Source organism: Cebidichthys violaceus, unplaced genomic scaffold, assembly GCF_023349555.1.
Source record: "Cebidichthys violaceus isolate CVI_PGR_0920_01 unplaced genomic scaffold, fCebVio1.0.p SCAF_7, whole genome shotgun sequence".
In the NCBI taxonomy this organism is placed as follows: domain Eukaryota; kingdom Metazoa; phylum Chordata; class Actinopteri; order Perciformes; family Stichaeidae; genus Cebidichthys; species Cebidichthys violaceus.
Genome location: NW_027176927.1, coordinates 3,693,822 through 3,719,610, shown reverse-complemented (window position 1 = coordinate 3,719,610; position 25,789 = coordinate 3,693,822). Strand labels below are relative to the sequence as shown.

The following is a 25,789-nucleotide window of genomic DNA, read 5'->3' as shown; positions in this document are numbered from 1 at the left end:
AATTGTTCTCTCTGCCTGAAAGCTCTCTGCTTCCTGATTGTGGGCCTCGACACACTCAAGCACCTCAATCAATGCCTCATGCTCTGCTGCCATGCTGTACACCCCTGCTTGCCTCGCTAGGGTCAAAATGCCAAGACCGGTGAACATAAGCTGCGTTCACCATCCTCAGGTCACCAGGGTTGATTTTACAGATGGATAAGACTGTGTCTAATCCACCATGTAGCCAGCAGAAATACAAAGAGTTTGTGTTTGGATGGCCTGTGATATCTACTGCAACTCGTAGAAATGAAATATGACCGCCATAAAAGGGTCATAAAGCGGGAATTATCTAACGTGAACCCGTTCCAGGACGTTAAACGGTGAAACTAGCATCAGGGAGCAGCCACGTGAGTTATTCATAGACTTCTTGCTGTCATTACTGGCGAGGTTATGCTACATTCCCTGTATGTCATAAACTGGGGAGGAATACGACCAACTGTTGTCTGGCTCGTCCCAATGTCATTCTTGCTTATGTCTAATGATTGGATAATCATCATCTATGTTCACAGTGGTGGTCTGATTATCATTAGGTCTAGCAGCTGAATTATATCATTGTTATGGCCGTATTTCCCAGGATGCACCATCAGTTACGGCGTAAGCAACTACCCTACAATTCTTCCTGTGAAAAGGGATTTGATTGAAATTTTTTTCTTTGTAGAAAACACACAAAAAGTGCTTGAACTAGAAAGTTTACTTTTCTGTTTTTTTTTGTCCTGTGAGGAGAAGCAGAAATAGCAATAGCCTATAAAGCAGCAAACAACACAACCAGAGTGCTGAGAATCGAACAGGAAAACAACACGTGAAACCTCTGTTTGAAGGACATGCGCTTTTGAAGACATTTAAACGGACAATATTCTGGCTTTATTACTCATCGACCACGGTTGGTCCGATAGCAGCAGCTTGCTGCCCTACTTTTGCGTCATCTCGTCATCATAAACTGAAGATATGTCTGGTGTCTACTTGTGTATACGTGTGTATGTGTGTGAATTGTTTGTTGTCCGGAGTGTCAACTCATGCTGGTAGCGCCTGGCAAGTCCATTACTTTGATTGCCGTTTGACAATCTGTCTTTATGACAGGCGACCGTGGAGCCTTGCCATCGATGGTAGAGAAACACATCGATCTATCACCCGGCGACCTCCGGCGGCTTTCAAATCTAGCCCTGTGCACAGATGGACACGTTGAGTGCTTCCCGACAGAATCGGGTATTGATTGTGTGGAAGTTAATGGCAGAGTCATATTTTTCTGTATGCATCTGACTCAACCCTCTTGTCACCCTTTCTTCCCCGTTATCTGTTCTTATGATTCATTAGCGGTGCCACAGAACCTTCTGTTTTGTTTATTCTATTTATTCTGAATGAGCTGCCAGTTACAACTGGCTCAATTTCCTTCATCTTTATCTTCCCCGCTATAACTCCACTATTCCCCATTGATCGAATCATATGCTCCATCTCCTGTTCTCTTTTCACAGGATTTCAAAAACACCACCTGCTAATTACACAGTAAACACACACAAAAACCAGTCCGATCCCAGAGGTTATTTTTGAATTCTTTTTAATTTTGTCGTGCTTTGTATCTTTCCCCTATAAAGAATAGTTAGCTATATATCAACAGTTACACATGGACTCTAAAATAAACAAGAGTGAAAGACAGGAGAAAAGACGACTAGGCACAGAAGACGAAGAGAGAGAAAGACTAGGAGAGAGAGGAAAGGTAAGAGTGAAAAAAGACAGCAATTTCTCTACAATAGAACCAAAAACAAACCATGGGAAGTGTACATTTCTTTAACATTTACAAGTATAATAATAACAACGGCAATAATAATAACATTAACAACAATCATAATTGTTCAAATAATAATAATAATAATTAATAAAAAATTCATAAGACCTCTTGTTTCTCATAAAGACAAATGACATTTTTTTTATTCTTTTCTTTATTTTCTTTAAAGATCACTGGACAGTGGTTTGTTCGGCTTTGCACCTCTATAGGCTAATATTCTGTGTTAGTATATTTGCTTCATAATGCGTTTCAATAGTAAACGTTTTTTTTTTTATTTCTTAAAAGAGTCATTTAATTTATGTTGCTGTTCTTTTTTTATACAAATAAGTAGTTCAGAGATATGTATACTTGTTCTGTCAACATGTTTACTGTACGTATGAATGTGTGCATGTATCTGCATGTCTGGTAGCATTCAGAAAAAATACCCACCCATTTTATTTCCTTATTCATTCACTCCCCTTGCCCTTCTTATTAAGACTTTTAAACCTTTTTATCCTCTTAATGACATTCTAAAATAATTAAGCTCTTCTTTAATGCCGTAGCAAGTCATATTCCTTTCTTCTTTGTCGGGAACGCAGCCCAACACTAATCCTTTCATTAATAGGAGCCAACAAAGGAGGAGCGATAGAGGGGGACAGACAGAGAGAAAGAGAGATATAAAGGAGAGGGGAGAGGATGGTAACAGGTGAACGGAGAGGAAGGAGGAGATGGAGAGTTAATTAAAAGAAAAGAGAACCATTCTCTTCACTGTTGCAGAGGAGAGGAGATAAAATCATGAAAAGATGATTTCTTTTCACAAATTATTGGAAGGCCACCTTGCTGGGATAGCAAAACAGGACAGTTAGCTTGTCCATAAAGACTGGATACCGCCGGGGACTCAGGGCTGAAACACTCCAGTGTTGTTAAAGAATTATAAATGAGTTGCTCTATAGCAAAAATGCTCTGGCAATTTTAAAATTTTCAATTTTCTAGCTCTCAATAGCTCTTGCTCAACCCCCTCCTTCCTCACAAGCAGCTCCCACTGTCTCCATCAGTTATAGATTGAGCTTTGTGAAATAGATGGTTTTCTCAAGGCATGGAATTATAGCAGTCATCTGCCCCTAATTCCCCTTCTACTTTGGCGGCTGCACGGGCAGAGTGCCGATTTTCTTTGTGCTCCCTGCTTCCCTCTCGATCAAAAATAATTATGGCATCATTTCGTTATTGTCTACATTCACCCTCTCCCCAACTCTCTTGCTCTCCATTTTCCCCAGTTTCTCCGACTTACAGTATATGGCACAGTCGTTAATAGCTGCTGGGTCTATAGGCTCTCTTTTTCTCAGTCTGTCACTGGGAGTGTGTGTGTGTGTGTGTGTGTGTGTACATGGAGGACATGAAGCGGGATGGAGTGGGATGGATCGGCTATGTGCAGTATCTGTATACAGTCGTTTTCAGAAGGCCGCCTGTTATGGCGCTTTGTATAGAAGTGTGTGTTGTGTGTGTGTATACTGTATATAAGGTGAGAGACAGGGAGAGGAAGGGATAGGGGGGATGAGGTCAGAAGAGGAGGGGATAAGGAGGGGGAGGGGCTACAGTAGGTACTCCTTCTTGCCCTGGCTGGCGTCGTTCCCATTGAGGAAAGCCTCCTGCACCTCACCATGTTCATCCAACCCACTGGCCTCATGGGTAAGATAGGAACCTGAATGAAAAGAGACAGAGAGAGAGAGAGAGAGAGAGAGAGAGACCAAGAGGGAGATTGGAGGGGGAAGGTTAGGTGGCAAAGCGTCATGAACACTGCAGCGCCATGCAGCATTATCAAACCAACCAGCGCCAATATTATTGAGTTCCATACCTGTGACTGATTAATTCATTAGTTAACTGATTGTTAGGTCAATACCAAGCAAGAATAGGCTCTCGTGTACGGTAGGAGCCTACCGGCGGAAATTAAAGGTAGGAGATGGATGTGTGAATAGAAGAAGCAGAAGAGGAGGGGAAGGTGGAGAAGATAATAGAGAACAGAAGACAGGGAAGGAGGAGAGATTGGCAGAAAAAAAGACGGAGGGAAGGTTAGGTGCAAGAGAACCATGGCACGTTTGCGCCACTCACAAAACCCACCATCAAACACATTTTAACATCCCTCGGGTCCGTATGATTAATGAGTCGTGCAGTACAGGTTACACAGAGTGCAAGAACTGCTCAAGTCATCTTCCTGCTTGAGTGTCCCTTCACTCCAGGGGTGAGTGACACTCTAATTCTCCTTACCGAAGTTGACTGGCATACTGCCAGTCACGTCGGGCCAAAGACAAAGCCTTAATGGCTCTGTCTCAACATGGCTTGGTTGTAATGGTCCTGTCTATGTGCTGATTGGCGGTCAGGCCATACTGAATGCTGACTGACGGCTTGTCTGGCCATAGGGTAAGTAATAGCTGGTTGCCGGTTGCTACACTGCTCCTGGATGATTTCTTGGCAGCTGGGGCACACAGTTGAAGGCTGCCAAAACAGGGGCACTTAAAAAGATAGGGAATGCAGGGAGGCTGCTTTTAATAGATGGACCTTGATACACTAAGATACAGTCATAAAACACGGGGACCACACCTACATTTCCCACCCCACCCTATCTCTTCCGTTATTCTGGCCAAGGTCGTCCATCACGGACAGCGCCCGCCTGGAGAGAGGAGCATCCCATCCTGTCTGCTTTGCACTGACAATTTTACACCTCAGTTTAAGAGATTATTTTCAAGGATTCTGGGTGTAACGGGCCTGCAATGATTTTTTTTTCACAGCTTGTTATGCCAGAGAGTGGCGCAAATGAGAAAAACGCGCCCGTGAAAGACGTGATAAAAATACTATGATTGCCAGACATGTCCGCTTGCTTGTGAAAGAAACTTTTGTGTGCGTGTGCGTTACCTTTCTGTCGAACGGAGCACCAGATGGTGACGATGAGGACACAGATGACGGTGAAAACCAGCAGTGCCAGAACGCCACCTATCACTGCATATGGTACTGCACTGTGAGTCTCTACCACTGCACCAGGATCTGAGAAGGAACAAAAGAGACAAATAGTGGGTGTGGGTAGAGTGTGGGGGTATATCAAGGAGAATATGGAGATGAAAGGAGAGAGAATTGCAGGCAAAGAAATAGAGACTAAGAGAGAACTGGATAAAAAATGAAAGCAAGAGAGATGTAAAGAAAAAAAAGATATAAAAGTGATAGAAAGAAAGCACATTAAAACAGCAGCGTGGGAGAGTACAGGGAGCGAGACAGGAGAAAACAGAAGTCAATATCTTCCAACCAACTTGCATTATCACCTTTCATCACCCCCCACTGCACAGAACGCCAGACAGTCCAAATGGGTGAGAAGAAGGTGCAGAAATGAGGAGAGTGAATGAAAAGAATAACCTCTAAAAACCTACTTCAGCCAAGCACCTGTCAAGACCACAATGCATTTTGAATGAGGGAAACTTTGAGTGTGCTCACACCCTGAGTAGTGCAGCCCTGGGAAATGAAATCAGAAAACTGAGTGAAGAGAGATGAAAAGATAAAAAGGCAAGCTAAATTCTGTGACATTTACAAAATTGCAGCAGTGGTAAGGAATTATTCATCATGTCAACCTCACCTTTTACCAACTTTACACTGCGTAAGTAAAGAACAAATACTAAAAGAAGTGTAGATTGTGTAGATTGTGTTGAAAGTCAATTAAACAAAAAAATATTTTAGTCATTGATTAATTGTTGAAGTCATTTATCAAGCAAAAATGCTAAATATTCACTGGTTCCAGCTTCATAAATGAGGATTTGCAGCTTTTTCTTTGTGTTTTGTCACTTTAAATTGAATAATTTGAGCTTCGAGACAAAACAACCAATCTTTAGACATCGTCTGCGAGCTCTGGTAAATTATGATGACAATTTATTTTGTTGTATTTTCTGACATTTTGAGAACTAAACAATGAATTGATCACTTGAAAAAATGATCAACAGATTAACTGTTTGTCGCAGCGCTAACATACATTATAAGGCAGGTTTAAGGCCAAGCATGTACCTGTGTACAGTTTCACCAGTAAATACTGTCTGACAACAACAAAAGCAGGTGACATAGAAACAGAGAACTAAGTGGTTGGTATAGTAGGAACTTATCTGTACTGCAAAAAAACAGCTCTTTGAGTCCGTATTTACAGTATCTGAGTCGCTTACAATGACAAAAGTTTTTTTTTGTGGATGTAGTGTAAAAGCTGGGAACGCCAAATAGGAGACAAGGACATTGGAGTTATTGATGCAGCTCTTGGACCTTGACAGAGCCGAATTAAAACATGAATCATTAATTGAGTGCTAACACAGAGATCAGGAGAGAAAGAGGAGGCAAAGGAAAGGAAGAGAAGGACGTGGAGCTGGGATTGACAGCTGAAGAAAAGAGGGTGCATTCTTGCACATGCATTTCATGGACAAGCGTCTCATTGGACACTGTGACTGTGAGTGCATCATATTCCTGCGTATGTATAGGATCAAATCTGTGAGACATCGGTGCATCTGTAGGCACAGGGACACGTGTGATTCGACTGTGACTGGATCAAGCAGCAATATTTCACAGTGGGATAAAAAAGCAAGCACTATACCTTTACCTCACGCCACCCTTGTTTTCCACCGCATCCACCGTAGCCCAAAGCTCCACAGGAAATGTATGACAGTGCAATGCGGCGTTTCTCAGAGGAGCCCCTCAGATGATACATCAACATCGACTAAGCGTTCATCAAATTGTTCAACCCGCTGCTTTTCCTACGACTCTTTATGACATCTCCACACACGCCCAGCAGGTGAACAACCTCCACCTGCCACAGACGGCGGCAACGTCAACGGAAGGATTCTGCCGCTCCCTTTGCTTCATCTCTCCTTTTAAGTAACAGACAGGAGACGGATGTATGGAAAGTAAGGAGGAGGAGAAGAAGAGAGTGTGTTTGTGTGAGTCTATGTATGAGATCAATATATTCTGTAGATATAAAGAGAGGGAAACCAGTGGATGGGTGTGCAGTTTTACACACACACACACACACACACACACACACACACACACACACACACACACACACACACACACACACACACACACACACACACACACACACACATGGTAGCAAAGTAGTGCCAAGCTATGGGCCAAAAGGTCAGAGAGGACAAGACGCACTTATCAGTCCGATAAATTACCCAAATAGCTGGATCGGGTGCCGTTGGCAACGGGCTGATCTAGTATCAGATACCATTAATTTAGTAAATAACAATTCAGTAAAATTATATGAATGTATTTATTTGTTATATTTTGTTTTACGAAAATGGAAAAGTCATTTTTAATTTAAGCCCGAGGTTGCGTTATACATAAAAGAAGGATCCCGGTCACTTCCACGCAGTGAGGCATACAGCTTGTTAATTAAACACTGGTATCAGATCGGTACTCAGTGTCGGCCGATACCCAAAGCCCAGGTGGCAGTATTAGGACTGCAGTTCACAACGGTGCATCACTACTCCTAACACACTGGCGTGTGTGTATCTGTCTGTGTGCGCATCCTGCGACTGCATGAGCACACGTTTGACTCTTAAACCAGGTTTCAGCTGCTAAAAGCAAATGAACACTGTTATTATCGTGGCAGGAGAAAAAACAGCTGTTTATCTAAATGTGGGACACATTAACAGCCTAGTTTGACTCATTATTGTTGTTTTTTTCCTGTTTTGGTCATTTATGTAGCTTTCATTTTTAACAACCGTTTTTTATCGCTTCAAGAGCTTCCATTTTTTTTTTTTATATGACAGAAATTATGCTCAGTGTTGGCGCTTGGCCATAGTAACGTAGCAGTAATGTGCAGGTCTACAGAGCCCAATGTCGGCAAGTCAAACCCAGCCTCAAGCATGTTTTCTTCAGCTTCTAAATCACCATTGTCTCATTATATTTCATGCTGCATGAGGACATCATTCCTTATAAGTATGTCGGCTAACTTGTTTTTTTATTTTAATCTTATGCTACAGAGAAAAGAAGCCTGATTAACGGTACGACATTGAACATTAAGCCAAATCCAGCATAGGGTTCACAGGTTCTCTATCAACTAACTGTATATTTCAGCCGTAAATCATAATGGCACCGTCTAATCTGTCCATTAAATGCTTCTCTGAAATTATGAACAATGGGCTTGATGCACAAAACAATAGGATATAACTCCCCGTTATATCCTCCGTGAACCCTTTCCACCCTCCATAGCCAAGCAGCCTTTCCCTCTCCTGCTGTGTAACATCATCATCAGGGAGAATACGACTAGACACACCTTGATCCCTGATCTTCCTCTCTGTCAGAATATATGTGTGTGTGTGTGTGTGTGTTTGCAGATAAATGTGTTTGTGTAGCATCTCCCTGGCCCTGCAGAGGCCAGTGTCAGTCGTTTCCAGTTCCTTAAACTCTTAATGTAGATTCATTAATAGTACCCACCAAGCATCAAAAGACCCACCAAAGACCATACACACACGTACACAAATGCTGACTGGGCAATGTGTGTGTGTGGGGAGCATCAAACAGCCAGTGATAAGAAAAAGGGAGAGAGTGGGAGGTTGTGCTCGGTGCACACCAAAGCGTCTGCAGGCACGTACGCTCATGTAGATGCAGGGCAAAGGAAGGTTGCAGCAGAGGAAGTGTGTATGTGTGTGTGTGTGTGTGTGTGTGTGTGTGTGTGTGTGTGTACAGGCCACCTGAGAGTTATCAAATGACTAGGGTAGTGAAAGACACCAAAGGAGAGCAGGGAAGGACGAGGAGAGAGATGGAATGTAGCAGAGGCAGAATAAAAAGATGTGTGTATGTTACCTTTTGGGTCCGGAGCGAAGCTGGGTGTTAGGAGGGTTGGGGTGGTGGGATGGGAGGTGATTTGTTGGGTGGTGGGAGTGGGAGGGACCGTGGTAGTGACTGACACATTATCTACAGACAGACAGGGAATGGGATAACACACACATACACAAATGCTATTATCTACGACATGCAGTGACATTTCAACAAAGGCGTTGCAGAGTTTCGTAGCAAAGTTACTACAGCCTATAAAACATGACACACACTTTATTACTGTGAATATTAATTGAGTTTCTTGGCTGCTCTACCTCAGCATCCTACTCGATAATCATTGGACGTAGTCTCGGAGACAGTTCGTCTCTTCCAATGAGTTTAGAGAAGGAGGAGAAGATGTACGAGAACTGCAGGAAAGACTTATTTCAAACACGCTGATCAGCAACTGAGGCCGATGCCATTTCGATACCAGAGACAAATGTTACTAATTATTTCCCCCAAATTGGCCGTGTGTGCAAAATGGAATCGATCTCGACCCCTGACAGGCGATAAGGACAAGGACTAATGATGTTCTCTGGCAGGCCTGTATGCCAGCTATGGGGGTTAAAGAAGACGTTTACAATGGTGAAGACATGCTTGAAAACAGAAGGCTGAAGGGAATCATACCTAGCAGACTGACATTCATCTACGAGGCAAAAGGAATATATAGGAACACATTCTCTATCACTGACAGATTTTCTATGGCACAATGGCAGGAGAGACAGAGACATTGTCTGTGACAGATGCATTCCCAATGGAGCAGTGCCATGCAGGGACTGTCTTATTCAATGCAGAACAATAGCTTGGATCTTGACACATTCTCAGAATCAATGGCTGAGACACAATGGTAGGTAGAGAGGTAAAAAGAGACAAGTTCATTTTTGGTTAAAGACCAAAAAATAATGGCTGACAAGAACTAAAAGGGAGATGGAAGAGTGGGTGTGAATGTGTGTCTATGAGTGCATCAGCACTTTAAGAGTGAATAACATGCCACTTCATCAAACAATCTCTATCAAACCGCAATGTGCGAGGTAGTCAATGCACTCCAAGTCTCAGGACACACACACACACACACACACACACACACACACACACACACACACTCACACTCACACTGAATCAAGACTTGTGCGCACACATACCCAGACCACGTTTGTGCACTTTTACACACATATGCATAATTGGCTATGCAAAGTCACATACAACACAAAGGCAAACAGAGGAATACAGTACAAGCACACACACACACATACGCGCACGTGCACACACACACACACGCGCGCACACACACACACACACACACACACACACACACACACACACACACACACACACACTGCCCTTTCTGCTCAGGAGTAATTTATTGGTAAGTATTCCTCTGTCTCTTCTCTCCCTTTCTCCCAGTGGCCCTGAGATCATCAATCTCTTTTTGCACTCTTCTTATGTCAGCACTATACCTCCCCCTCCTGAATTTTTTTTTTCTTCTTCAAGCCCAGCCTTGGTCTCTTTCTCTCTGCGAAGAAATATTACATGATGTGTAGTGTATTTTGCGGGAAAGACAAAGAGATGAGCAGAGTTTTCTGTGAAGTGAAGAGTGAGAGAGAGGAAGGAAAGGGAAACAAAAAACTGGACCAGATGGAGAGAAAGTGACACTTATGTGCGTCTGTTGCCGCTCTCCTGTTTGAGTGCATATATGTTGCATGTGCGTGTGGATACCAGCATGCGTGCACGTGGTTGTCACTTGAGCCCGAGGATTAATGGCCGGGGTTGCTGCACTAATTAACTGGACGCTGATTAATTTCTCTTGGCTTTCACGAATGACCTAAAAAATTGTTCTCTCTTACTGTGTTCAACTTTTTCTTATCGTTCCGCCGTCATCCCTCACTTTTTTTTTCCTTGTTCTTCTTCAACCAAACTCTCCGCCCCTCATTTGCACCCCCTCCCTCCTTTACTATCCTTCATTCGGCTGCCTCTCTGGTTTCACTCCTCTGTGACTACGTTCCCTCACTGCCTCTCCTCAACTTAATTAAGGAGAATGCTATACAGCTGTCGTCCTCTTGGCCGATAGCGTCCTTTTTTTCCCTACATCATATTGTTATTCATTAACACTATATGGCTGCCAATCAGGCACACAGCCCATGTTATTTCCAGGGACGGATGTGGCGGCACTTGGGATAATGACGTTTTCTCCTCGTATCTCATTCTCGCAGAAGTGCGCCTGAGGATACTGCGCCGCCATTTTGGATGAGCCCCGTTATTCTTTCATGTTCGGTGTTCCTGATTATAAGGGCTTCGCCCAGAGCAGTGGTGGCTATAGCTGTCAATCAGTGCACTGAATGCTGGACATTGGTCAGGGGTCCACTGCGGAGGCCATCAAGGTCGACACTGATTGGCTGCGGACTTATTCAACATTCACTTAGACGCCAATAGAAGTGCATTGTCGTGTGTGGAGGAAAACTGCCAAAATGAACTTTGCGTTATCTCCGTCTAGCTTCCTCTGTCACTAGCCCCACACCTTTTTTCACTTTGATTCTTATTCCATGTTTTTTGAAAGTCTTACTTCATTAAATGGAGGACTCTGTTTTTCATTCCAATTATCCTGACGGCTCATTACAACAGCCGAGGAGACACAGACTAATCCCTGGTCACCTAGCTTCCCTCTCTATCTCGCTGCGTACCCATCATTTCATCTTCCCATCACTCCCCTATGCTTTCTATGAAACTTTCTATGAAACCATTAGTCTCTCTATTCTTCCTGTGCTCCCTTCCCTGCTCTGTTTTACCAAAATACACACACACACACACACACACACACACACACACACACACACACACACACACACACACACACACACACACACACACACACACACACACACATTTATATGTGTTACATATATGCAAACCAGAAATGTGTATGTCCTCATCTGTACCTCTCCCTCGTACTTTTTTCTCTCCATCTCCCACACTCTCTCATGCAATTCAATTCTAATGGGTTTTATTGGCTTGGCGATTCATCTGAGTGCAGCAGCTCAGTTCAATTACATAAGGAAGCCCTCTGGGCTTTCACCAGACAATCAGCAACACTTTCCTCCCAGTCACATGGACATTCACGTGCACCTGTGCGTATATACATACATACATAAAAAAAATAATAAAAAAAATCCAATTTCTCCTTAACAATGGTGGCACAGAGATGAAACTACCAACAGAGGCCTCATCCATTTCACATTCCACAGATACTTGCTGTGTGTGTGTAATGCGTATGTGTGTGTGCTCTGTTATTCTGTTCAAAACAATTTGTCACATTTATATCATTAGGGACTTTCTGAAAGTTTCAAAAAGTAAATTTCATCGGAACATGCACTCTTTCTCTAAATCATAAACACAAAAGCGAATGCGCACACACTCACACACAGACTTACATGTACAGTCTGTGTAAAGCATGTAAAGCTCAGGTTTAGCGCATCACGTCTTCGCCACGGCCCCGGAGAGCTTCCCACCTCTCACTCTCTGTTCTCCTGCGCCTCTCCTCATAAAGTGACAGTGCCTAAAGCACCTGAGACAAATTGGAAGGCACGTTTGCCTGAGTTTGTACTCTATGTACAGACCCTGATGGCAGATAACTCTCGCAGAGGGAAGGTTGACACAAAATGAGAAGGAGAGAGTCGATAGAGAGCACTGGTAGTTTTTCTGCATCCGCAATAAAATTGTTTCTTTTCTGCTGAGTCATCCTTTACAACACACATCATCCAGCACGCCCTCCTTGCCCCCCTTCCTCGCCCAGTGCACTCTGGGATTCCCTCTGGGAAGGCTAGGAGCCAACTAAACCGCCATTTTGTTTATCTGACAGGTTATGGTAGTGCATGTTAACCTGCGTTCAACCTCCATCGCCCTTCTTCTCTCCCTTTTCATTCCTCCATCACTTCCTCCCACCTTCTCTCCCCCTTCCCTCATCCCTCCATCTATCCCCATCAACTCCTCACTCAGTTACACTCACTGCTCTCCGTGGCGTTTTCTAAGAAACCTCTGCCTTCTTTGAGTAAAGAGGCTGAACTGCAGCTGAACCGAGAACAGAGGGCAAACTGGTGACAATGTGAAAAACAGCTGAAAGGGTGTGGGAGGAGTGGAGAAAGGAAGAGGAAGTGGACAGTAGGTGTAAAAGAGGTGAGAACGGCGGGCCGAGGAAAGGAGATGACAGACGTTGAGGAAAGGAATGGGGATTGGGAGAGAAAAGGGAGAGACAACGGGGGAGTGAAAATAACCGAAGAGAAGACCACGAGAGATGGACGGAGAGGTCGAACTAGTTGAGAATGAAACAAAAAGAATAAGAAAAAGTTAGGCAAAAGAAAAGCAGCAACGATGAGAGTGTATAATTTTTTCTATCGCAAGTCTTTAGGAATAAGCAAAGAGCTTTGTTACAAAATGAGATATTCACATAAATAAGACACCTACAATAACAACGTGGGTTCTAGGAAGAAAAAAAAAAAGCACTCTGTGTTAGAGTCATGAGTCATCTTAACATATTTTCCATAATGGAATCATATTTATTTTTCAATACTGACTGATGAACCTGGTATTGAATCATCAAAAAGTAGAAGTTCACTAACACCATATTGAACCATCCATATTGGTTTATTTGCATTAGCAATGATGTATCGCAAACACACTGTTTTATAATAATCTAACATTTACAAAGACACACATATCACTGGGAACATCACAGCCTGAATGAAGGAGTTCATCTGACATTTCTTGCGAGAGAATTAACACCACGTTAGTCAGAATATTAGCTGTAGCGTGGAGGAAAATCTAAAGTGACTTTCTGTCGTCTGCAGATTAATATGATGGCTGAATCAACATCTCTGAGCTCTTTGAGATAAGGTTTGAAACAATCTGCCTCGTGGGCGAGTACACTTTTTTTTTTAACTACAGCAAACCACTACTGATACGCGGATACAGCGGGAGGGTTTAAGAAGCTGATTGCTGGAAATCCGTGGCGCAGAGCAAAGGAGTTGAAGCCTGGCTTATGTTGGTTATGTGGATTTTTGGTCTTTTATGGATTTTGATCGAAGCAAGATTCCTTACTTTAAATGTACCCCTTTTTTCATAATAAAAGAGGATAAGAAGAAAAAAAAATAGCAAGATAAATCAAATTGATGACCAGCACAGAGGAACGGCATGAAATAAAAAAGATAAATGACGAAATGTAGGAAAGACGAAACGGCAGACAGAAGATCAAATGAAGAAGACAGCTCAAAAATGGTGAGGGAGGAAGCTGAGGAGGAGGGAGAAAGACAGAACATTTTTCTACAGAGGTGGCAACGCACATCAAAGCTCGACATGTCTAACCTTCTTGGATAGCAGGAGAGAGAGAGACAGAGAGAGAGACAACGAGAGAGGGGGAGTGGATGCGGATGTCACCTTTCATCTTGCCACTGTTGCCACCCTTGATGCCTGTGGAAAGCTGCCATTATGTGTGCTGTTTGATGCTGTGCTTGTACAAGAGTGTGCGATTGTTGTGTGTGCATGTGAGAGAGAAAAAATAGTGTTAGTGTGATAGATAGATGAGGGGGTGCTAACCAGAAGCAGCCCAAAAATGTGACATAAGATATCATGCTTCTCCTCCCTCCATCTGTCCGTTCAGGTGCTTGGGTGCAATGCCAGGAGCAGCCAGAAGGGGGAGAGCAGCCTAAATAATAATAAAAAAAGGTAAACCTGCAGAGTGGCAATAGTGTAATTAGGCCACGGATTGTATAGGAAACAACAGAAGCCTCTAATGATGAGCTAGCTTTGCTGCTGTCCCATTAAAATCTCACAATTCCAATTTTGTCCCTGTTTGACTGCAAGTTTACTCAGTTGTTTCATGAGTGGATTACGCAACATTAACACGCATCCAAAAACCTTGTTTCAAAAATGTGCTTCAAACTCGGGGAGAAAGTTGGCCAATTTGTCACATTTTCTGAAAAGTAACTATCGTGGTAACACGATTTCCAGTGATGTTGCAAGCTCCACTGTCGTCTTCTTTGAGCCACGGTGTGCAATCTATCTGGGTCAACCTTCATTAAGAATTTAGCGAACCACCAGTGAATCGAGGTGCAACATCTTGGAAAACTTGCAAAGGCTGACAACAAAAGCCCACATCTTCCTCCCCGTCTGATACTTCTGCTCAAGCAACAAGCAAAGTTGATTCGCCTGAATCTTAAATGCAACAGATGTTTCAGTGTTTTTTTTTTTTTTTTTTGCCAAATGTTACCATGTAAAATGCAGGGTTCCAACAGATTGCATTAATGCTTCTGTTGTCTTTGTCTCCTTCATATCAGCTTGCAGTGTGAAATTCATGTAGTTGTCAAAACATCTTGAATCTGTATTTATTGCACTTGACTGTTAAAGTTACTCTGAATTCCCGGAAGAGAGGATTGGGTCGCAGGGGACAAGATAAATTGGTTCTTTACAAGCGATAGCCTGAATAATTATGTTGGTGACTAGTATCTGAGCACGGTAGCCCACGTTGTCTTGAGGAATCAATATCTCTATTGAATTGATTCAGGAGGAGGTTTAGCAGAGGTTTCCTGCTGTGTACCGAATCAGGAAAACAAATAAAGCCGAAAGACAGATGAGACAAGCATCAAGGTTTAATGGATCTGTCGCCCAGTGCCAGAATAGCCAGACTCCAAAGACACTGGGAAGATAAAAGGATCGATAAAATTTAAAAGATTTCTCAAAACAATAACATCAAAACACAAGAACAATAAATGTAACAAACAAAAGATCCATTGAACGTAAAATTATTCTTAACAGTGAACAATTACCTGGGATACTAAAACTGGAAATGAAAACAATGGAGAAAAAATAATCAATGGAGCAAACTTTTCAAGCACAAACAAAAACTTATAATCAACTGTCAAGCCATCTACTCACCATACACCAATAGGGTGTAATGATCGGCAGCGCGTCCATAGTTGTTCTGGGCCTGGCACAAGTACGTCCCGTTGTGTGATTGGCTGAGACGGGAAATCTGAAAGGTGGAGCCAGAAATCTCTGCCCTCTCGGGTAAGGATTCATTAATCTTGGACCACTGAATGTTCCTGGGCCTGATGAGGGGACAGAGAGAGGTTTCATGTTTAAAAGCGCTGAAACAATATGTCAATCAATTCCCTTGATTTTTGATAATTGATTAATTGTTGAAATCAATTTTCAAAGAAAAATGTCCAACATTTGCTGTTTCCAGCTTCTCTTTGTACCGCTTTATACAACAGTAAACTGAGTATTTTTGGGGTTTGGGCTGTTGGTTTGACAAAAGGAGTCATTTGAGGACATCATCTTTGGCTCTGGGAAATAGTTATATATTTCTTTTGACATTTCATAACGATTAATTAATCAATTGAAAAATAAATTAATAAATTCGTTGACAATTGAAATAATTATTAGCTTTACCCGTTCAATTTAGAATTACAGTCTCACACATGCATGCACACTCATATTGGCAAATATTCAAACTTACTCCTGCCACAGTATTCAGTTCAACCTCCTCCGTATGCCAATTAAATGCTGCGATATTGTATGTTATTAATTCTACTAGTTTCTGTTTCTGTTATCTCTACAACCACACGTGTTCTGCACTAATGCAATACTTTGTAATGTGTTGACTTTTTACACTAAGTTTGAAATTTAGTTATTATATAATAGTTATCTGGAGTCTGATGGAGGGTTGATAAGTTAAGTCAGGTAAGTTTCAGTGGAGAGACTGGTTTGGTATTGTGTCTCTGCCACAAGGAGACACATGGCTGCCGATAACTACAAAGTTGTCCTATTTACATGTTTTGTCTTTTTACGTGTACAAATGTTACATGTAGCTGCTAACATTAGGTAAACCTATATCTAGGAATCACATGGTTTTGTTCAGAATTGGAGGTGAAGCCTGCAGATCACACAACAACATCCTGTCTAAATAATACTACAGTAGAATAATATTATATATATAATATATATAATATTGTACTTATGTCTTAAAGGAACACGCCACCCACAAAATGCCCATTTGTTTATCAATTACTCACCCCAAAAGCATCCCAAAACGGCAAAAAAGTCTTGAATGTAAATAAATGGGGGAATGCGTTTAACAGCAGCAAAACTATATCAAAACACATGTTTACAAACTCTCATACAAATCAGGCAGTATAATCCAAGTCTTATCTATTAAACCTTACTACCGAAAACACTTCAGACTCACACGGACGAGTAACGCACCTGCCCAAGTGTGAGACCGTGCTATGCCCAAGTACCTAAACAGCGGCCCCCATTTACTTTAATTCATTAAGACCTTTCTGTTATTTGATTCTCCTCCCACCCTGGAGGCATGTGAGAACAACAAAGTTCTCCTCAAGAATTCAAGGTAACGGTTGAGTAATTGATACACAAATGGTAATTTTGCGGGCAAAGTATTCCTTTAAACACATTTAGTAAAACCCGGAGGTGCTAAAGGGTATTAAAAATGTGCAACTAAAAGAAGACAAGGGATCGAAGCACAGGCACCAGGGAATGCTATAAAAAGAAAGGTGAAGGAGCGTAAAGAAGCCCACAGGGGAAAGTTGACATGAGAAGAAAGTATAAAAAGGGGCTTGGAGAAGGAGCCAATGGCAACAGAGGGCTGCGTCCTGACCAATTATAAGGAGATGGATGGTCAGAGGGCGGTGATGGTGTGAAAGAGTTGGCAGAAGGCAAGGGAGGGCAGATGAGAGAGAAATAGGGTGTCAGATGAGCAGAGTGGAGAGAAAAAAAGAAAGAAGAAGGGTGGAAAGAGTGTTGCTAGAGGAGGGAGATGAAGAAACGGTGTGCCGGGAGATGAAGGGAAGGAGCAGGCGGACAAAATGAATTGGTCATGAAAGACGGGAAGGCAAAGGAGACAGGAGGTGTGAGGATTACTGAGACATCCTGGCGAACAACGCTGTGTGTGTACGTGTGTGTGTGTGTGTGTGTGTGTGTGTGTGTGTGTGTCTGTGTGTCTGGCTGAGTGTCATGGCTCATGCCACCCTGGACAGATTAAAATCCTGACTCATCTAGTTTCTAATCCCTAAGGACGTCTAATTAAACCTCTTCCTTAGTCACACACACACACTCCCTCACTTATCCAACACACACTAACAAAATCTCCCTCTGTTTCTCTCTCTCTCTAACACACACACACATATATATAAGTATATGTAAGTATATATATAAGTACTCCCACACATGTTAAGTCCTTCAAACGCTAACAAGCGGGCAATTAAGCAAAATGACAAGACATCATCTCCATCTCTCCTCCTAATAACAGAAAACAATAAGTGTACCCTCCACCAAAAGGAAGTGGCATATAATTGGTCATTAATACTTAACAGGCAGTTAACAGGGCCAGGGAGCAAGCGGGAGGGCGACAATGGGACAGTAAAGTGTGTATCTGTGTGTGTGTGTGTGTGTGTGTGTGTGTGTGTGTGTGTGTGTGTGTGTGTGTGTGCAGTCCAGCGTGAGATAAGGGTCAGAGCCCAGAGTGGCCCGCTGTCCCATCTCTCACTGTCACATACTTGTGCATGCACCGCACACACACACACACACACACACACACACACACACACACACACACACACACACACACACACACACACACACACACACACACACACACACAGTCCCCAACCAGCCGTTACAAAGCTTTAGCGGGGCTATAGCCAATACACTTCTCAGCCAGTCCTCACTGTGGGATTTCACTTAAATCATCACACACACACACACACACACACACCTACACCTACACACACACACACACACACACACACATGCACATACTTTGGCTGCATGCAGCTTTACTGGGGAGCTTTGGTGGACTTGATGCCCACAGACAGACGGACCATCTAGGGGAGGGTTTAAGAGCTTAGGACCCAATACCATTCTGGAAAGTGCACAAAGGGCTGCGAACACACTAGAAAAAGGCTTTATTTCATAGCTGGCTCTTAAAAGTGTTGAATGCTGATTGGGTTTAGAAGCTCTACCATCGCACACAGAGTCCCATACAAGTTTATGATATGTTCACATTTACACTTTTCTAGTAACCTCTCTGCCTTCGTGTTAAGCTCCTTTTCTCTCTGTCCTTCATGCAATAAAATATGGATCAGGTGGTTTGTATCTGTCCATCAAACAATAAATGTCAGGTATGGGTTATATAACTTGATTTAACTTTCTCCAGTGACTTGGACAAGGTGTCAATTGAATATCCCTTCACACCGTTGGTTTGAGCTCTAGAGTTCTAGAGAGATGATGTCTAATAATGAGAGAGTCCATTGGGAAATCTGAAGTTTATGAGAACAGCGTCTGTGACCGGATACAAATGTCCATATCCTTCCCAAGATATGGTCTACATTGTTTCCATGTGGCAGTTTTTGGATTTAACATTTATTACTTTTACTTTATTATCTATTTTCTTCTACTTATATTTGTATTTCTATGTATAAATATAGATACTGCTGATATAAATGTAGGGATCGCCATAAAAGCTTGACGCTTCGCAGTCAGATGGCTCTTAAAGTCCATCAAATAGATGTTATTTTGTATGAAGAAGAATGAACAAAACGTTGTACAATGGTTCAACCAGACTGACAATTGAAAGGGCAGAAAGAGACAAAGATCCCTCTGAGCAACAGTTGAACAAGAACAGAAGAAATCACCCATCACTGCTAAGAGAAACTGGAAGCTTAGCAAATGTGTGCAGTTTTAAACGGAAGAAATATCAAGCTGGAGTATTAGTAGGTGCGTTGCTTCAGCAAAGCTATTCTTAAAATGTGACAATACAAAACAGAAGGTTAGTGTAGGATTAGCACTAATGGAACTGGATCACAGAATATCAGCTGAACATACTATGATGACTGACAAATCACAGCTTAAACCTATTCAATCTAACCACTGAGTAGTCTGCAGGGGACCCAAATAAAAACGGCTACCCAAAATAATTAGAGCCCAAATGCAAGCACTGCTGTTGTTTACAAATGATCGTGGGTCACTTATGCTTTTCTGGACTGGAAATTTTTTTTTTTAATCATTGTGTATTTTGGGGAAAAATGGTTCCGACAGTATTCTCCCCTGGCATGTAACTCTGTGAGGCTGTGGAGTAAACATAAGCTTTAATCATTTAATTCTCCTGCATTTGGGGAGAAAACTATTTGAAATGTAAATAATACATTTGGTTTCTGAATTATTCTTTTATCTATTTTTATAGAAGGAATGGACTCCAGTGTGGTGACTCCAAACTTTGGTGTTTATAAACGTTGTTTATCTCTCTCTCTCTCTCTCTCTCTCTCTCTCTCTCTCTCTCTCTCTCTCTCTATATATATATATATATATATATATATATATATATATATATATATATATTAATAATAATAATAAATATAATATAATATAACATACATATTATTATACACACACACACACACACACACACACACACACACACACACACACACACACACACACACACACACACATATTTGTATTCATGTTTGTGATGCTGATCATGCTGATGATTTACTGTTATGCTCTATCTAATCTTCAGCATTGAAAAACAAAAATGTCAGGTGATACCACAGACACAACTCTTCTGGTTGTGATGAAACACTATGCTGTCATGACTGCAAAAATATCCTGATTGGTTTGTTGATACTGTAAATGTACATGTGATGAATTAAACACCCTTGATTTGACTTCAATTATAGTTCAAGGGATGATGCATTTTGTAATTGAATGGCCCAAAGGGGGCCTTCATCAATTGTGGAGGACAGCATGTGGCCGTACTTCATTTTGATAGTCTATTTCCTAATAATTTCCTTGAAAGGAGATGATACGAAGTAGCTAAGGATGGTGCCTAGAAAGCACCAAGATATCTTGCAGTAATTATAGGGAACACATTGAAGTTGGTGGAGATTAGCAGTACTTGGTAATTACTTGAAGTTTCCAAGGAAGGCCCCTGGAATTATGTGGGACAGTAATTATACAGAGAGAGGTCAACTTAGTGTTCATTGCAACAACACATAATAAAGAGAGACGGGGTAAGATCTCGTGTATGCAGCTGGCTATTTTAAGCTACTTAGAGGGAGAAGCTCTCACTCATTTGTCTTTTTTTTGTAACCTGTGTTGAAAGGCTAATAAAGTGCAGATGTCCTCCTTACAGTGATGTCCTGCTTTACTCTCATACATTTGGTAGCCGTCCAGGAGAAATCACTGTTTCATGCTGCAGCCAGAGAAAAGCTTCACTGGAGCAGCTAGAGGTTACTCAAGGATGTTTCCGCTACAGCAACAATATTTTTTTTGTGTTAAGTGTAAAGTAATTATTGAAAAAACAGTATATGTAATAAAGCTGTCTGTGTGATATTCACAGATCATCTTTCTGATTCATCTCTGTGGTCCATAAATCAAGCGGATGATTGCAGTATCTGTGTTCTTCTGTGTTGAGACTCGGTTCTAAATCTTCCTAACTGCCCCGCTGCAATGATAATGTAAAGAACATCATCATTGGTATTATTTTCATTGTTCTTGAAAATTGCTCTGAGAAAATACAAAGAAACATTACCAGCAGACACTTATAAACACACAGCAGGACTCACAGTAGGACCTTTTGCTCTGACTTTTAAGTTTAAGCTTATTCTACACTTACACTTAAAAAAGGTGCTTTGGTTTCAATGTGACCTGAAACCAAAGCAAATAAAAAGTTTAGCCCAGAATGAAAGTAGAGCCCAGTAGACTAGTATCTGTTGATGTAGCTGCTACTTGCAAACTAAACTAAGACAGAGAACACTGTATCCATCATAATAACAGCTTTATGGTATGGAAATGGTTTCTTTCTTTCATTCAATTTGTGGAGCTGCATGTTATGACTGGTCATGTGGCCATCGTGGTTGTGGTTGTTGTTGTTGTTGTTGTTGTCGTCGTCAAGTGTATAAGCCCATGAAGGCTGTGTACCATACCAACGGTGGATAATACAATAATGAACAAATGAATCAATAAATCAATGCAGTTACCAGCTGTTCTCAAAGCAGCTCAAAACAATTTCCCAAAACAGTTTTAACGTGAATACTTGCTGTCCCATATTATCATTTTGTAAAAATGTAGTGTTTGTAAGAATTGACGTTGAACTTGGCAACCTCCTGCATGCTGCCGTCAATCAAACGCTTTCTGTGTATTCTTAAGCCGATTTGTCAGGACTCGTTGCAGCTTTTCACGCACAAATGCTTTGTTGAGACAAACCTTTTATACTTTCTGATCATTTTGTCAGGAATTCAGAGGAAAGAGAGAACACGCAATAACACATTGCTATGACATACCAAAAAATAAAGCTTCTCAAGCAGCGTTTTGTGTCAGCTTGTAAATGTGCCCTTTCCATTTCTTGTTGAAGGTGAAACTGAATGCATCTATGATTCAATGTTTTTTTCAAACTACAAAAAGCCATCATACCTCCTGAAACCTGAGATTATGGTTTTGGGTTACAATGACTACGCAAGTGGCGTTAGTTGATTACCAAAGTTATGTGACAAATAATTCAACCTTTGGCTTGAAATAACTAATAATACATAATATTACTTATGTATGGAAGTTACTTGACAAATAAATCCATGTTGACTTCTGGTTTCACACCAGCAGTGGTCTCCTGGGTGAAAGTCTGGTGTTTTGGTTTGTCCGTCAAAGCACTTTGTAAACTTTTTTTAAAAGGTGCAATATAAATAAAGTTATTATAATCATATTTTTGAACCCACCCATCCATTCCCAACCTCCTCCGTAAGTGAAGTTTTTAGTGGATTACAAACAAATTGGTTTTGTGGGATATATATGAATTACCGTGCATTACTTTTCATAGGAAGAGCTGCAAAGAGAACATCTTGAACTCGTATATATATTTAGAATAGCAAAACAGGCCGTCCTTCACATTAGAGGACAGCAATGACTTAGAGTCCAGTGAAGTGAGGTTTCCTTTACTGCCAATAGCAATACCAATGATAGCACATGTGCTGTGCGGGATGAACTTGTTTTTGTCTGTAGGTGTGCATGTGGTTGGTACCACCATCTTATCACACCAACACAAAACAATTTAGCACACACACACACACACACACACACACACACACACACACACACACTTACAGAGGGTTCCCAGAGACTGAGCAGGTGAGGCTGAGCGAGTCGCCCTCTCGCAAAATGCCAGAGGGAGGAACAATTCTGACTGTTGGTGCAACTGTGGGGAGAAAGAAAGAGATAAATGAGTGTGCATGTGAGAGATAAAACAAGAAAAGCACAATAGAAAACAAAATGGATTGGAGGGATCAAAATGGAGTGACAGTCGGAGAGAACAGAAAAGAAAATCAGGAATGAGAGAGAGACAGCGAGGGAACAAAAAGGGGGGGGGACAAGGGGAAAGTGAAAAAGTGTCAGGAGGAAGGGTCTTTAACGTCTGTTTCCAAGGCAACCAGCCGACAATCCTACAGTTGAGACACCTGTTATCATAAGCAGCCCACCGCTCCAGCAGATGCTGTACTGCACTTGCTTCAGCAACAGAGCGATGGGAAGCCAAATCCACGCTGACAGTTGGTCATTATTACCAGTTCTCTGGCTGGAGGAGCCACCAGCTCACAGATTGACAAAACAGTTGAATATTAATCGTTGTGATCTATCAACAAACATTCGTAAAGGCTACATGTGGCAAATTAATTGTCCTCAAAGACTGATGCAGAAGTACTCGCTACATATGAATAATATCACCAACGGTAAATATTTATATATGCCTGTGGGATGTTTGACTATCCAAAATTTTGGATGTAATTGTGGATGTGTTATACTGGCAGGAAAACTAATATGAGGAGAGAACAAATGGATTTATTGACTATTTGTCGACTTGTCGAATAGCATCACAGTAACATTGGTGGAGAAAATGATTATGCATACTTTTAGCATCAACTTTCATTGAAAACAAATAGTATTGATGTATCAACTACTGACTGAGAATTTCAATCTGGTGCCTCTCAATTGATGTTACTTTGTATTCTGAACTTCAAAAAGGATTTGCAGACAACACAATAACAATGAATATCATCATTAAATATGAATCATTACTTAATTGTAAGAAAGTTTTGTTTGTCCTCACAAAAAAAAATAGACAGGAGGGTCAAAACTTAAGTAATAGAATTAAACTTGACATGTGTGATGGGATAGAAGCAAACACAATGGATTAACATTTCATATTAATATATTCAATAATGAATTTCATCAGACTTTTCCAAGGATATGGATTAGAGCTGTCTGACTTTTTCAAGATTAATCCCTCTTAATTGTCCACAGATTTGAGAAATGATTGTGAATTCATCTTAAAATAAAAACATGGTTCTATCTGAACTTGTTGCCCTGAGTGAATATTAGACTTAAGCCAATAATACATTTAAATCTCTCAGTATTTTCACTGTTTGCTTTTGCCTGCCTCAAAAGGAGATTTCAAAGCACACCAATTTGTGCGAAAAAAGCATCAATCAATCCCACAAACAGTACTGGGATCATTGTACATAGCCTAGTAACGTGACCCAGGTTTTCTAAGCTGATGTTGGTGAGCTGCTTAAACCACAAGCCAGGACCCCAGCCTGGCCGCAGGCCTGATACTGTCAGCTCTCTGCATGACAAGTTTTGTAGGTATTAAGCTTTAATGAGAGCATGTCTCATACAGGGCATCTTTGAATATCCCTGTAAAAAATCCTGGACTGTGTATAAATGAGCTTCATTCTAAAATTAGACATCCACCATTTAAAAAATGAGGCTGCTACCCTGAAAAAAAAAATCATTGCTGGCATTTAAGTAAAAAACAAAAAACAAATATTTGGCAATGAACATTATGTTCCTTCAGTTGTTTCCAAGATGGATAGAAATTGCTTTGATGTGAAGTGCACACACACAAACACACTTCGCCTGAAGGATAGACTTACAATTCACATCCAGGCGGTAGTGTCGAATCCTCTTCTGCCCGGCGAGTGCTGGGTGGAACGCCTCGCAGCTCAGCGCCGCCCCGTTGTCTTTCCTCTCTACCGGGAGCCGGATGGTGCTGGACACGCTGAACGTCTTCGCGTTGACCTGCTGAGATTCCACACCTGGAGAGAAAAAAAGACAGGATGAAATGATGGAGGGAAAGAAGACTGGTGGGGGTGGCCGAGAAACATGCTAGCAGTGAAAACATGCCCGTTCTTCCTTTTTCCCTGCTGAGACATCACACCTATGGTGGGAGAGGGAGAGAGGACATGCAGGGAGGGAAAAGAAGAGACATTTAGAGGAGAGCACAGATGTAGATAGAAGAAGTGAGCAGAATGAAAGGAAGAAGAAGTTGGTGACTGATGAATGAGCTTTTTTTCAGCAGCACCAGGTACCTGCAGAGAGGAAGATGAGCGGTGGAGGACAGAATAAGAGAGTAAAAGAGAAAGCAATTTCCATCTATATTTCGTGGCAATTATGAGCGGCAGAACTGTTTGTTTGCAGATGGCAAATCAACTGAATAATTTGTGTATGAGCTTGAGTGAAAGAAAGTGAGAGAGAGAGATGGGGGAGAGCGAGGGATAAAAAGAGAGGATATGCATAACCGAATTGAGATGTTAACTGAGCCAGACACAGCGAGAGGGGGGCGTCAAAGGACCAGGGTGAGAGAAGAAAGGCAAAGGAAAGGGACGCATAGACACAGAGAGAGAGAAAGAGAGAGAGAGAGAGAGAGAGAGAGGGTAGCAAAATGGGCATGATTGATAGCGGAGGGAGCGAGACAAGTCCAGACATGAAAGAGGACGATAAGAGTGTCAAGCCAGATGCAGCGTGGAGGAAATATGCGAGAATTGAGGCGGAGGGGAGACAGAAGGAGGGAGGATGAACAGCGGGGGTGACATGGTCACGTATTGGGAGTTTGTGCTTGTTGAGGCAAAACACAACAATATTACTTATATCGCGCTGAGTTTTCAATTATTGCCGGCGAGTAAATGAGAGCAGGCCCAATCGAAGCGTGAGAGAGGACGGCGGTGGGTGCAGATGAGCAGGAATACGGCAGCGGTGGGAAGATAGTGTCTTAATTAAAGAGTGCTTTCCCCATATCTGTTGGGATCTGCCTCTAACCTT

At 41.8% G+C, this 25,789-nt stretch overlaps 1 protein-coding gene across 5 annotated transcripts in view; it reads right to left on the bottom strand.

Moving 5' to 3' along the window:
- Positions 1 to 1,574: 1,574 nt before the first annotated feature.
- cadm4 (cell adhesion molecule 4) overlaps positions 1,575 to 25,789 on the bottom strand; it is a 147,827-nt gene continuing 123,612 nt past the window's right edge. For 3 of the 5 annotated variants that reach the window (XM_068736563.1, XM_068736562.1, XM_068736566.1), the window contains exons 4-9: positions 24,625 to 24,786; positions 22,802 to 22,892; positions 15,563 to 15,735; positions 8,630 to 8,740; positions 4,706 to 4,834; positions 1,575 to 3,497 (exon numbers count right to left, since the gene is read on the bottom strand). In XM_068736563.1, the coding sequence (XP_068592664.1) occupies positions 3,388 to 3,497; positions 4,706 to 4,834; positions 8,630 to 8,740; positions 15,563 to 15,735; positions 22,802 to 22,892; positions 24,625 to 24,786 (776 nt within the window). In that variant the 3' untranslated portion in view covers positions 1,575 to 3,387. Of the gene's footprint in view, positions 3,498 to 3,650; positions 3,730 to 4,705; positions 4,835 to 8,629; positions 8,741 to 15,562; positions 15,736 to 22,801; positions 22,893 to 24,624; positions 24,787 to 25,789 lie in introns of all 5 variants that reach the window. The other 2 variants (XM_068736564.1, XM_068736565.1) reach the window with 2 other exon arrangements.